At 36.9% G+C, this 13,700-nt stretch overlaps 1 protein-coding gene and 1 long non-coding RNA gene across 2 annotated transcripts in view; both read left to right on the top strand.

Moving 5' to 3' along the window:
• The window catches only part of KHDRBS3 (KH RNA binding domain containing, signal transduction associated 3), a 193,332-nt gene extending 185,832 nt beyond the window's left edge, over positions 1–7,500 (top strand). The window contains exons 8-9 of the mRNA XM_073330059.1: positions 3,263–3,321; positions 7,100–7,500. Coding sequence (XP_073186160.1) covers positions 3,263–3,321; positions 7,100–7,191 — 151 coding nt within the window. The 3' untranslated portion in view covers positions 7,192–7,500. The remainder of the gene's footprint in view (positions 1–3,262; positions 3,322–7,099) is intronic.
• Positions 7,501–8,013: 513 nt separating this feature from the next.
• LOC140905839 (uncharacterized) lies at positions 8,014–13,055 on the top strand. The gene is made up of 3 exons (XR_012156958.1): positions 8,014–8,210; positions 8,640–8,698; positions 11,996–13,055. It is a non-coding gene; the product is annotated as an uncharacterized lncRNA (long non-coding RNA).
• The last annotated feature ends 645 nt before the right edge of the window (positions 13,056–13,700 follow it).

Below are 13,700 nucleotides of genomic sequence, written 5' to 3'. Positions count from 1 at the left end.
GGAGTCAAAGGTGTTACCATGACCCTGTCAATGTCCAACATTAAACAGTGTTAAACAACATACAGAGTTTTGTATACAGAATCCTCAGCCTACTTAGAACCATTGCAAACATACCATTAAAATTCCTTTTAACCTTTAATTAAAGATACAGAAAAGAGAGAAAAAGAGTTAAAGCATTTGACATATAAAGTATTAAGTAAATTTTATTCTAACAACAACCCGTGTTCCCTTTCCTTTTAGCTGGAACAAGTTTTTAAAAGGAAACCCTACCCCACATTACAGCACTGGAATGGGTTACCTAGGGAGATGGTGGAATCTCCTTCCTTAGAGGTTTTTAAGGTCAGGCTTGACAAAGCCCTGGCTGGGATGATTTAGTTGGGGATTGGTCCTTCTTTGAGCAGGGGGTTGGACTGGATGATCTCTTGAGGTCCCTTCCATTCCTGATATTCTATGATTCTTTTTGGTGGTATTTAAAATGGTAATAACTGTCCTTTGTAGGGAAATGAGAAAAAGTTAGTTGAAATGAGCTGGAGCTATCATTGTTGCTGTTATCGTTTGAAGTCCAGTCCTGTTTTCTAGAAGACAAAGTAAGACAAATACAAACAAGAGGGGAAAGAAGAGAACAGCAAAGATAGAAAATGCAGCCTCTGTCTCTGGTGCTGACGCACTTGCAGCCTCACTGCTGGAGAAACACGGGCATAACACGTGGTCTTATTAGCTGTATTGAGACCTGGCAAACTTGTACCAATGTTGGGCTGTTTAGGGAATTGCATTTATCTGCCTTTTTCTGGTCAAAGGCTCAAAGCGGTGTTGCAAAATATACAGTTTTGGCCATTTAAGCCAGACTCCTCTTAGACGCAAGGAAAAGGGGAGATAGGAAAGAAAAGAAATAAGGTGGGAAGGAAAAGGACACATGGAGAGGGAGGCAGCAAAGTCTCACTTCCCATGTGGTGTTTGGAGACCTAGCCGGGGCCAGTGGAGTGGCAATGAAATTTGGCTCCCTCTCTCTGGCCCGGCCTGGTTAGGACATTTCTTAGGATTAGTACAAAGAAGGTCAGGGGTCCTATGAGAAAATAGGAGTGACAGTTGTCATGGTGAAGCTCCCTCCTTCCTCTTTTCTAGTTCTTCAGTCAGCCAGCATTTACATCTGTTCTTCCCTTAATTTTCCCCAAAAAGTCTTTTTCTTTTTAAAAGAATAAACAGGGAGTGATAGGTGGAATAGCCCATTAATTAGACCTCATTTTGAGCACACCAATTTTAGTTCATTGATTTCTCATCCAACGCTTCTCTTGTTTACCAGACATGATGTTAACACAGTCCTTGAGGTTATATCAATAGGCCTTTTTGTTTGGACTAATTTAGTCTTTTTGTGTCCCTTTTGCACCTTTTTTCCATTAATATTTGTTGTTATAGGTTAACATAGTGTTTTATAAACGTTATTGTCTTACAGTTAAGTTTACAGTATATGTAAATTTGTGGGGCCAGTTATTACAATGGGGGGATTGTGAGGGTTTGGGGATAAACCAAAATAAGACAAAATTCCCAAAAAATAAAATAATTTAATGGGGCTCTAACTATAGGAAGACCTGCGATAGATAGGTAGTCTTACAATTTTCCTGTATTTTCTCCTTTCCTCAGTCCTCCCTACGACCATTTACATCAAATATGTTCACTGTGTTACAAACATTCCATTGCCCACTTGTGTAAAATTTCATATTTGTTTATGGACTCTCAAGTTCAGACAGAAGTCAGCCATGAAAGGGTTTAGCAGCATTACTTTGTAATAGAGCCTGAGAGGAGAGGGTGCAGGGAAGAGAGAGAGCATTGCTCTTCAATGAGCAACTTTGAGCACTTTACATTATTATTTGACCTGATTATTAATGCTGGACAGTCTGTCAGGTAATAAAGATAAATTTTGATGTACTTATAATGCAAATAAGTGGTTTTCTCCCTTTCAGTGTTTATTGGTTTTGCAGTTTACATGCCATAAAATGTGAGTCATTTTTTGTTTAATAGACATTTTAGGTTTGTGAAATGAAACACTGCAAAAGTAATCTGACAGGATTGACAGGCACAGGGATGGGGCTCAGCTGCTATAGACCTCTAGACTTGATGACAGTCTTTTACAATAAATAATCTGATGCTGTGTGAAATGATAGAGAATGTCAATTTAAAGTTCTTGATTGTCAAAACTAAGATTGTTTTATCACTGAACTGTTGTAGGACAAATTTATGCTACTTTGTATGCTTCAAATTTTTGTCCTTAATATACAGGTCTGTATCACATGGGTGGACAAACCATAGATGAGAATTTTAGCTCTTTTATATAGGTCTTCAGAATTTCACAGTGCAGACACTACTAGAATTTTTAGTTCAGGAAGCTTTAGACTGGCATTAACAGATACTCATTCACTGATCTTATTGTTTTGTATTTACATATGTCAGAATTTTTACACTTTTGGGCCAGGTATTTTCCAAAATTTGACAACTCTATTTTATTACCTGTCTCAGCTCTGTAGTTCTCTCTGCAAGTTAAATGCAACTGCAATACATCTATTGTTTATTCTGTACATAAAAAGATTATGGGGGAGCCCGGGGTTTACCTATCTTCAAACTCCTGTTAAAACTACAAATTGCTTTATCTTGACTTAGATTTTACTTCATGTTAGTTAGCACTTGTTAGCCAACATAAGATAAGAACACAGCTTTTTTTTTCCTAGTGAAGACAAGGCTTTGGTTGTAGCAGTTTGTAATTTAGTTACTTTCCAAATAGTGATGTATTCCGTACTGGATCTGGATTTCTTTGGCTACTGGGTACCAAGTATTTTGTATTTTAAACTGTGTTTCTTATTTGTAGCTTAGTGTCCTGCAAACATCCAGTAGGCATTTGATCACATGTAAAATATTTTTAAAGCAATAATCAAAAAGCAAAAGGTTATACATAGTTACAAATGTATGGACCATGAGAACATTGTGGGATGTTGTCCCTGTAAAATAAGCGAGGGCACCGAGCAGCTGTGCAGTGTCAAGATTTAGATGATTTTGCATGCCTTCTGGCAGAAACTTAGGCACCGACAGCGTCAGATGGCAGCTAAAAAATGTTTTTTTGAATGTCACTGCCACCTAAATGTTGGACTTTGGCACCTAAAAAGGCGAAGTGCCTAAGTCCCTTGTGACTCTTTTCCATCATGATTTAAGACATGCTGCTTAACACTACATTTCTAATGGCATTACTTACGTTGTCTGTCTTTTTTTCATACAGTGGAACAGATTACTATGATTATGGACACGGACTTAGTGAGGAAACATATGATTCTTATGGTGAGTAGCTTTGCAAGTGGAATTGTCAGTGTATTTTAAAGAATTTTGAAACAAAAATCAATTTAAACCGAAAAGAATTTTCATGAGGAATGCTGCTATCCTGCATCAGGATACACTTGCATCGACTTCTGTGCTGGTATGGAGTCCCATTGTTATAGATATGGAAGATTTATGGTTACTGAGACATATTCGTTGGGTTTTGGATTTTTATTTTTTTTTTTTGTAATTCTGTTTGCTATCTGTGCCATATAACAGTAAAAATAAGCACTAAGGGCTACATTTTCCACCCTTACTCATATTTACTACATTCCCCCAAATCAATGGGATTATTTTCAGAGTACAATAATATTTAGGTTTCAGAGTAACAGCCGTGTTAGTCTGTATTCGCAAAAAGAAAAGGAGTACTTGTGGCACATTAGAGACTAACCAATTTATTTGAGCATGAGCTTTCGTGAGCTACAGCTCACTTCATCGGATGCATACCATGGAAACTGCAGAAGACATTATATACACAGAGACCATGAAACAATACCTCCTCCCACCCCACTCTCCTGCTGGTAATAGCTTATCTAAAGTGATCATCAAGTTGGGCCATTTCCAGCACAAATCCAGGTTTTCTCACCCTCCGCCCCCCCGCCCCCACCACACACACACACACACACACAAACTCACTCTCCTGCTGGTAATAGCCCATCCAAAGTGACCACTCTCTTTAAAATGTGTATGATAATCAAGGTGGGCCATTTCCAGCACAAATCCAGGTTTTCTCACCCCCCCACCCCCCTCCAAAAACCACACACACAAACTCACTCTCGTGCTGGTAATAGCTTATCCAAAGTGACCACTCTCCTCACAATGTGTATGAAAATCAAGGTGGGCCATTTCCAGCACAAATACAGGTTTTCGAACCCCCCACCCCCTTTTTTTCAAAAAAACACACACACAAAAACTCACTCTCCTGCTGGTAATAGCTTATCCAAAGCGACCACTCTCCCTACGCCTATTTCCCCTTGTTTTTTTCTACCACCCACCCCCACCACGTTCTGGTTAAACTTGGATTTATGCTGGAAATGGCCCACCTTGATTATCATGCACATTGTAGGGAGAGTGTTCACTTTGGATGAGCTATTACCAGCAGGAGAGTGAGTTTGTGTGTGTATGGGGGTGGGAGGGGGGGTGAGAAAACCTGTATTTGTGCTGGAAATGGCCCACCTTGATTATCATGCACATTGTAGGGAGAGTGGTCACTTTGGATAAGCTATTACCAGCAGGAGAGTGAGTTTTTGTGCGTGTGTTTTTTTGAAAAAAAGGGGGCGGGGGGGTTGGAAAACCTGTATTTGTGCTGGAAATGGCCCACCTTGATTTTCATACACATTGTGAGGAGAGTGGTCACTTTGGATGAGCTATTACCAGCAGGAGAGTGAGTTTGTGTGTGTGGTTTTTGGAGGGGGGTGGGGGGGTGAGAAAACCTGGATTTGTGCTGGAAATGGCCCACCTTGATTATCATACACATTTTAAAGAGAGTGGTCACTTTGGATGGGCTATTACCAGCAGGAGAGTGAGTTTGTGTGTGTGTGTGTGGTGGGGGCGGGGGGGCGGAGGGTGAGAAAACCTGGATTTGTGCTGGAAATGGCCCAACTTGATGATCACTTTAGATAAGCTATTACCAGCAGGAGAGTGGGGTGGGAGGAGGTATTGTTTCATGGTCTCTATCTATATAATGTCTTCTGCAGTTTCCACGGTATGCATCCGATGAAGTGAGCTGTAGCTCACGAAAGCTCATGCTCAAATAAATTGGTTAGTCTCTAAGGTGCCACAAGTACTCCTTTTCTTTTTTCAATAATATTTAGTGTGAGTAAGGATGGCAAAGACTTGAGCCATAAGGCCTCAATTCAGCAGTGAACATAAGCATATGCTTAATGTAAAGCATGTGCTTAAGGCTCATTGAAGTCAATGGGACTTGAGCATATGCTTAAGTTCTTTGCTGAATCAGGGCTGAATTGAGCACATTTCACACTTAGTTTATGGTCTTTTGATGTATAAATTCATTTCCAAGCTCCAGTTCTGTAAACTCAAGCAGGTAGTAATTATATAAAAGTTATAAAAGTATTTTCGGTATGTAATAGACACCAGGGTACTGGAGTACTTGTGCGAAGGCAAGACAACGCATAATAAAGAAAAAGCATATGCCACAATGGTAGGATTATTTTTTTTCAAATCAGAAGTGCAGCGGTGACCAGTTTAATTAAAGGAATCTGTTATGGATTAGAAGCATAAAGCATGTTAAAAGGCACCTTTATTTCATGGATAAATGTTAGACCTCTGGCTAGAGATCAGAGAAATGCAGTTTTCAATCAGTCAGGAAGCTAAGAAACTCATGAATTGCCAGTGACTGGTGCAAGTGAATCATGACTGTGGTTAATGGATGTTATGACATTTTTTAGAACATAACTGAAAACCATTTCCTGGTGTATCTTTTGAAGTGCATTTTACGATATCTCCTCCCTGAAGCAATGATGACCTCAGCTAAGATTTGTTTGTCATAACAAATGCTTTGAACATATAGGTTTGCCACATGTCATCAGCTTGAATCGATGCAAATAACTTGAGGGAAAGTCATTGATTAGATGAGTTCATCAAAAGAGGAGGTCACTTCAAGCAATTTTTGCCCCTCACGGTTCTTTAAAGTGGTCTCTGTGGACTGCATTGCTTAAATCGTATATTTCAGCATTAAAGTTAACTGTTTGACAGTAGGGGTCTGATTTCTCAGAGTATCTCACTAAGGGAAAAATCGATAGTGATAAAGCTTACAACCTGCCTAATGCAGGACACAAGAGGATGTAACCTTTTGTAGCGTTACAATATTTAAGGTAAAAAAAAATTAAAATTTTCTCATTAAATCTTTTGTTACTTAAAACTGATAGCTTGTTATTTGCCAGGGCAAACTTGTTTGCCAGAAGTTTAGTACAAAATGTTAAGTGTGCCTCATATTTCGAGATTTGCAGAAAGATTGTTAGCACCTGGGGATGGACCATGTCTTCCTATGTCTTTCTATGCCTAGCACATTTGGACTCTGATTCGGTCTTAATAATGCAGTTCAGTGTGTGTTGTGAAAATCTTTATTTGTGTGTTTATTCATTTTGTTGTTACAAGCGAGGCAAGCAATGTCCTTTGCTCTTTGAAGATTATTTAAAAAATCCAGCTCTGTAGATCTTGCACTTTACAGGAAATGTATTTGTTTCTGTGAAATCCACTGTTATCTCAAATGCTGTATTAGGTTGTGTTTTTCAAAAGGGAAGCCACAAATGTTCATAGTGGAATTATGGAACTTTTCACTTGTAGCTTTCTAATTCAAAGTAATCCTAAATTGGTAGTGACCAAAAGAAATTAGGTGGGAGGAGGAATTTATAGCTGTTCAGTAGCCTACATAGATTTTCATGTTCTTACTCCAGGTCCTGTTAGTATAAGTACCCACGTCACAATCTACCTCCAAAGTTTCACCCTTCTTTGCAGCCTCATCAGAGGCCATACTGAATATCATAGTTACTAAACACATTCTCATCCCCAGCTAATCCCAGTCGGAACTGAGGCATGGTGGTAGAGCAGTATGGGGAAGTTCACCAGTTCTTTGGCTAAACATTAGACTTCATTCTCTACAACTGTCAGTGCAAAAGCACTGAATTCCAAAATTAAACTAAAAAAAATTATAAGTAAAAACAAACACAGCCACAAGGACCATTAGGAAAGATCTAATTATGATTGCTTTTCCTCGTTGCAGGGCAAGAAGAATGGACCAACTCAAGACACAAGGCACCTTCAGCAAGGACAACAAAGGGAATCTACAGAGACCAGCCATATGCCAGATACTGATTTTACTGTCTGATGTTGTGAAATATCCAATCTCCACCAGTCCTGTATACTGTTCCAAGTAATTTTTTTCTATAAACAATCCCTTTTTAGTAAATCAAAGTGCGTAAAAATTGAATGGTTGGACTGAACTTAAACTATTCTGTTGAAAGAACAACCTGGACAGAAAGATATGTAAAACAAGGAACTTTGTTATTTCCAGACTGTATTTGAAAAATAGGTGATCAAAAAAAAATAACCTCTGATTAACTAGTGTTAAACAAAAACTAGGTTTACTAAATATGTTAATCCATTCTTTTAACATAAGCGTAACCTTTTATTTTAAAGGTTTTCAGCAATTTAGTTCTTTTAGTTTTATTTTTCAACCATTTTGCTAGTTTTTTCTCTTGCAAACATGCGTAAAAAGGGAAGCAAATTACAAATGCAAATAATGTGGTATTTTGTAACTCAAGTCTTGAAATGTTCTGTAGTGTTAAGCAAAGTTTACTCTTGCTTGATACTAAATAAACTTTTGAAAGAAAATCAGTGTGTGTGAGAGTAATTTTATGCTTTAGTTTATTTTATAATAAACCTTCATAAATAGTAGTAAACAGGGAGAAATTCATCTAACAATGATCAACATAAAAGGCTCATACTAAACACTGTACAGCTTTTTTTTAAAAATGGTATAAACCTAAATGTACATTTATATACTCACAATAGATTTAAATGATGTTTAAATATCCAAATGGTATGGATCTGCTTGAATGCCACATATAAAAAAAAAATCTTGGTTAAAAATGGTTTAAAATAGCTAATGAATTTTCTGAAAAAGATGTGACTAGTTTTCATCTTGTTGAGCATTTTTTCACTAGTGCAACTTTGGAATTTTTATGAGAATTTTGGTACCTTAATGACCACCTCGCTCCGTGCTGGAAGCTATAAACACAAAGCTTTTAAAGACTTTCTGACTTGACTAATTGAGGTCGCTTTCGTCAGAGGCAGAGGATGTGTAACCCTTAAAACGGTCTTCATTTGCAAAGGTAAATAAATCAAATAAGATTTTAATCTCACTTAATTTATCTTAATATAACCAATAAAATCAGGGAGAATACAAATTAGAAAGTTTCATTTTAGATTTTAGAAAGGCTTTAAGATCACCTAAATTCTCATTTTAAAAAGTTTAATTTGTTTTAGTAATCTAAAAATCCTTAGCTCAGTCAGTTTAATTTGGGCAAACTATTCCCTATTAAACAAATGTAAAACCTCATAACTAGTAGTTTGTAATACCTTATTTTTCCATAAATTCTAGTAACTGAGAACAGTGCTTAAACATTACAAATGTTTTCAAAAGCTTTTCCTTAATGATTCAGTTTGTCTTTTTAATAATAGTTTAATTTGAATTGTTTGGTTTTAGTTTATATTTTAAAGTCTTCTTCTGTATTTAGTAAACAGATCTTTTCTCTTGTCAGGAAACGGTAAACGTCTTGGGGATCCAAGAGAACAAAAACCTAAATCGGTTGATGCTTTGGTATGTACCTGTTCATATATTTTAAACTTTCTGATAAACGATGTACCAGAGAAAAGAATTTTTAAGGCCTAATTCAAAACCCATTGAAATCAATGGAAAGACTTTAATGACTGCGAGGCTCTGGATTAATCCTTAAATAATCACTAAAGTCAGTGATTATTTTGAATTCTGAAGTTACTTTAAGAGTCTGCCAAAAAGAAAAGTACTTTTTTTCAGGCAGTCTGACACGCAAAGCTTAATATTGAACTGTCCCATTGTGCCCCTAGCTGTTGTTGGATTATATCTATTCTTGAGGTTTAAGAATTAACTTTGAATTTCAGCTAACTAGGTAAAGCAGTTGCCGAGCTAATAGAGGAACGTAGAGGGAAATGAGTATAATTTTATGCCATCAATCCCCCACAGAGAACTTCAATCCTGATAGAAAAGGCATGTTGACAGTTTTAGTCAGAAAGGTCCCAATCCATATTTTTTCTGAGAATAACTTCGTGGGGAACAGTTTGATAGCGAAAAAAATTGGTAGAGGATGACTTGGTGAACCAAAATGAACATTTCTGCACAAGAAACATGTTGAATACTGGTGAAGGGGAAAGTCAAATCCCGTAAAAATCTTTTACAGAGCTGTGAATCTACTGCTTCTGTGCATGTTTGCTGTGGATTACTTTTTCTAATGAAGTTAGTCAGATACTAGGTTAAAAAATAATTCACCCATATTTATGTGCTGTGCGATAAAAAATGAGTCATTCTAGGACAGAAACTTTTAACTTTTGAAGGGTTTATTTCCTACTTTGAATGGTAGTTCCAGCTGCTAATCCCATAAGAAACATTCAAATTCCAGGTTAATTGATTAATAAATGGTTCCTGGAGCTTTTTCAGTAACTTGGTGCCTTTAATTTGCAATTTGTAGTCTAAATGGAGCTATATATTTTTAAATAATGCATACATAGTTACTGTTTAACACAGTAACATTAGGAGGTCTCTTCATTTGCATATACAAAACCTGCATTTGCACATGCAAAGTTTGCTGGAACAAATTCAAGACTTAATTTAAGATTTAGCCAAAAGGCCCCATAAGACCTGTAAAGGTTAAAGAGTTCAGCTGAGATGTCTATCTGCCTTGGCCAGAATAATTGCAAAGATCCAAAATCAGTGAGCAAGGCTGACTCCTACAGCTGCTGCTATTCCTAGGCACAATAGAGTGGGGTATATTGAAACTGTCTTCTCTGAATGTTCATAGCTTTCTGGGTTAAACCCTTAATTACTATGTTAACATGATTTTGTCCACATCCTCAAAATGGCTTTTAAAAAAAATAGTTTCAGTGTGAGAGTTAAGGTTGCATAAAAAGTCTGATGTTAAGCCCTATGCAGTTTATGAACCAATCAAATGAAAACTGCAGCCCTTACACACTTAGGCCCAGTTTTAGTTAATGGGTCTTATTATGACCTTATCTAAATCTACACAGAAGAACCCTTGTGAATAGTGACCATAGCAGCACTAGATTTTTAAAATATTTGGACAGGGAATATTTTTATAATTTATGTCCATATTTTTGATCTTTCTGCAAGGATTTGATTGAACATCTTTTTTTGTCAAAAACAAAAAACTGAAACTACATTTGAAAGGTTTCAGAGTAACAGCCATGTTAGTCTGTATTCGCAAAAAGAAAAGGAGTACTTGTGGCACCTTAGAGACTAACCAATTTATTTGAGCATAAGCTTTTGTGAGCTACAGCTCACTTCATCGGATGCATACTGTGGAAAGTGTAGAAGATCTTTTTATACACACAAAGCATGAAAAAATGGGTGTTTACCACTACAAAAGGTTTTCTCTCCCCCCACCCCACTCTCCTGCTGGTAATAGCTTATCTAAAGTGATCACTCTCCTTACAATGTGTATGATAATCAAGGTGGGCCATTTCCAACACAAATCCAGGTTTTCTACCCCCCCCCCACACAAACCCACTCTCCTGTTGGTAATAGCTTATCTAAAGTGATCACTCTCCTTACAACAAACCCACTCTCCTGTTGGTAATAGCTTATCTAAAGTGATCACTCTCCTTACAATGTGTATACATTGTAAGGAGAGTGATCACTTTAGATAAGCTATTACCAACAGGAGAGTGGGTTTGTGTGTGTGTGGGGGGGACGACCTGGATTTGTGCTGGAAATGGCCCAACTTGATTATCATACACATTGTAAGGAGAGTGATCACTTTAGATAAGCTATTACCAGCAGGAGAGTGGGGTGGGGGGAGAGCAAACCTTTTGTAGTGGTAAACACCCATTTTTTCATGGTTTGTATGTATATAAACATCTTCTGTATTTTCCACAGTATGCATCCGATGAAGTGAGCTGTAGCTCACAAAAGCTTATGCTCAGATAAATTGGTTAGTCTCTAAGGTGCCACAAGTACTCCTTTTCTTTTTGAAACTACATTGAAGCAGAATTTTAGACACTTTTATAGGTTCAGTGTTTGCAGTATAAATCTTTTCTCAACACTTGCTAAAATAACCCACTTTGACCTTATTTTCCTCTGTTATCATAGAATGATAGAATATCAGGGTTGGAAGGGACCTCAGGAGGTCATCTAGTCCAACCCGCTCCTCAAAGCAGGACCGATCCCCAATTAAATCATCCCAGCCAGAGCTTTGTCAAGCCTGACCTTAAAAACTTCTAAGGAAGGGGATTCCACCACCTCCCTAGGTAACGCAGTCCAGTGTTTCACCACCCTCCTAGTGAAAAAGTTTTCCCTAATATCCAACCTAAACCTCCCCCACTGCAACTTGAGACCATTACTCCTTGTTCTGTCATCTGCTACCACTGAGAACAGTCTAGACCCATCCTCTTTGGAATTATTATTATATCTCCAGCTTTCTTTGGAATAATGGAATAACCTACCAAGGAAGATAGTTTAGATATTAGATAATCCTGATTCAGTGTGACAAACTTAATTACTAAGAAGAGCTAGCTCATTCAGTGTAGAATTTTATATTCTCACATCTTTTGGTTAATCACTACATATCGCTAGAGTCAAATCCAATAGCACAAGTGAATAATATCTTAACAATTGATGAATCATATAATTATTAATTTTTCCATATTGCACACAGGCTTTATTGTCATCTGTGTACTAAATTTAAACAATTAGCTCCTTTTTTTGCATTCTTTTCCATAAATCTACAGAAATTTATTGTATTTCCAATTGCCAGTTTCCACTGCCTGTAATCTGACAGTCTCCAGAGAGTCAGTAATAATTATTAGTTCCCAGTACATAAACATATTTTGTTTTCCTCTTTTCCAGGGACTTCTGTCGTGATTATTATGGACTGCTTAGGCTATTATATTCACCAGTGTGCCTAGTCAACAATGAAATCAGCTTTGGAATTTGAAAATGCAGTTCTGTTTCTCTTCCAGTATTTTACGGACTGTAGTACTAAAGTGTATCATATTATATCCTTTATTTTTAACAACTGCTATAAAATCCCTTAATTGTTTAATGACTTAACAATGTTATTTATGTAGAAGTCAATAAAGAATCTCCATTTAAATCTCTAGTACAAAGCAATAATGCATCCTTATGTTCCTTCAGTGACTTTGTAAATCCTACACAGAAGCTATGAGCGAACCTTGTGTGGAGTCTTATGACTAGACCCACAGTTAACTTTTGGAAGTGGTTTATCTACTGTATGTGCAGCATGGACAAGTAAATATGAAAACAAGTGTGTTACACAGAAGCTATTGTGTTGCTCATAGGCTCAGTGTAAACAGATGTGCCTGACGCAAGACTGATTAGTAGAGAGAGAATAAACCCAATTTCAATTTCCTTCAGTAATTTGTTTATAGAACATGAAGGTCATAATCACTGTGGACTGTATTATATGGTTCATTGTCTTTCACTTATTCTATGGTATACTGTGGTTATAATTTTATATCTACAGAAGTATCTTCTCTACTCTTATAATATAAGGTCACATGTTTTCCAGTGAAAGAATTTCAAGCTAGTTTTTGTGTCTTGATAAATATGCTCTCTTGTACCTGGTAAACCTGTTTCCCCAATGTTTTTTTCATTTTTATATTAGTCCTTATTGTGATAATTTGTAACCCAAATAAACTTCTGGTAATTTAACCTTTTCTTACTGCAAAGCTGACTACAAAGCCAACTGCTTTCCACCCATACTTCAGAAATTTACTTCCATCGGATGCATTTTCCTTTCTGATAGTTCTTGAAACTCAACAAGTTCGGCCACTGTGCATGCCAGTTAATCCATTTCCATACTGAGACCAGACTTTTCTTTTTAGCTAAGTGTATATTTTCAAGTCAAAATATTACTTTTTTTGAAAAATAAAGGAATATCACTAAACTTAAGTGTCTTCTGTTCAAACTCCTCATCTCCATCAATGCACATTGAGATGTTTTATTACCATTTAGTGGCTGTTGAAGATTGTCTTTAAGGATTTTTATAGGGAGGTGGGAAAATTTATTTCAGATCTTAGATTATTCTTCACGTTGATTTCTCAAAGTTACCTTAAGCCAATGGAGTGTCATTTAGTTCTTTTCTCCTTTGGTTGTTTGGAAGGAGCTTCAGGTGTAGTCAAAAAGAATAGTCTTCCTGTGACTTCTTTACCACTTAGCTATATCACCTTAAAGTTTCAGTTATTCAAAATTATGTTTTACATCTTCCAAGAATTTTCCTTTTTACTCTGTTTTCACTATACTACAACTGCACTGCTGTAGCTCCTTCCAGAAGACCTACAAGTGATTTAAAAATAAACAAGCCTCAAGCATTTCAAACGAAGTAGGTGTTCACTGCATAAGGATGAGTTCACATCACACCAAAACGCAGGCATCTCTGGTGTGAAATAGCAGCTGTTTAACTTTTCATAGCAAATGCTACGCAGGTATGTAAGACTGGGAAATGAATACATTTATCTGACTCTGCAGAGGGAATTTAGAGAGCAGAGGGAAATTTCTTTAATTGTAATTTGGTCAGGAGGACACGGGGATT

Source organism: Lepidochelys kempii, chromosome 2 (genome assembly GCF_965140265.1).
Source record: "Lepidochelys kempii isolate rLepKem1 chromosome 2, rLepKem1.hap2, whole genome shotgun sequence".
NCBI lineage: Eukaryota > Metazoa > Chordata > Testudines > Cheloniidae > Lepidochelys > Lepidochelys kempii.
This window is presented reverse-complemented; position numbering and strand designations above follow the sequence as displayed.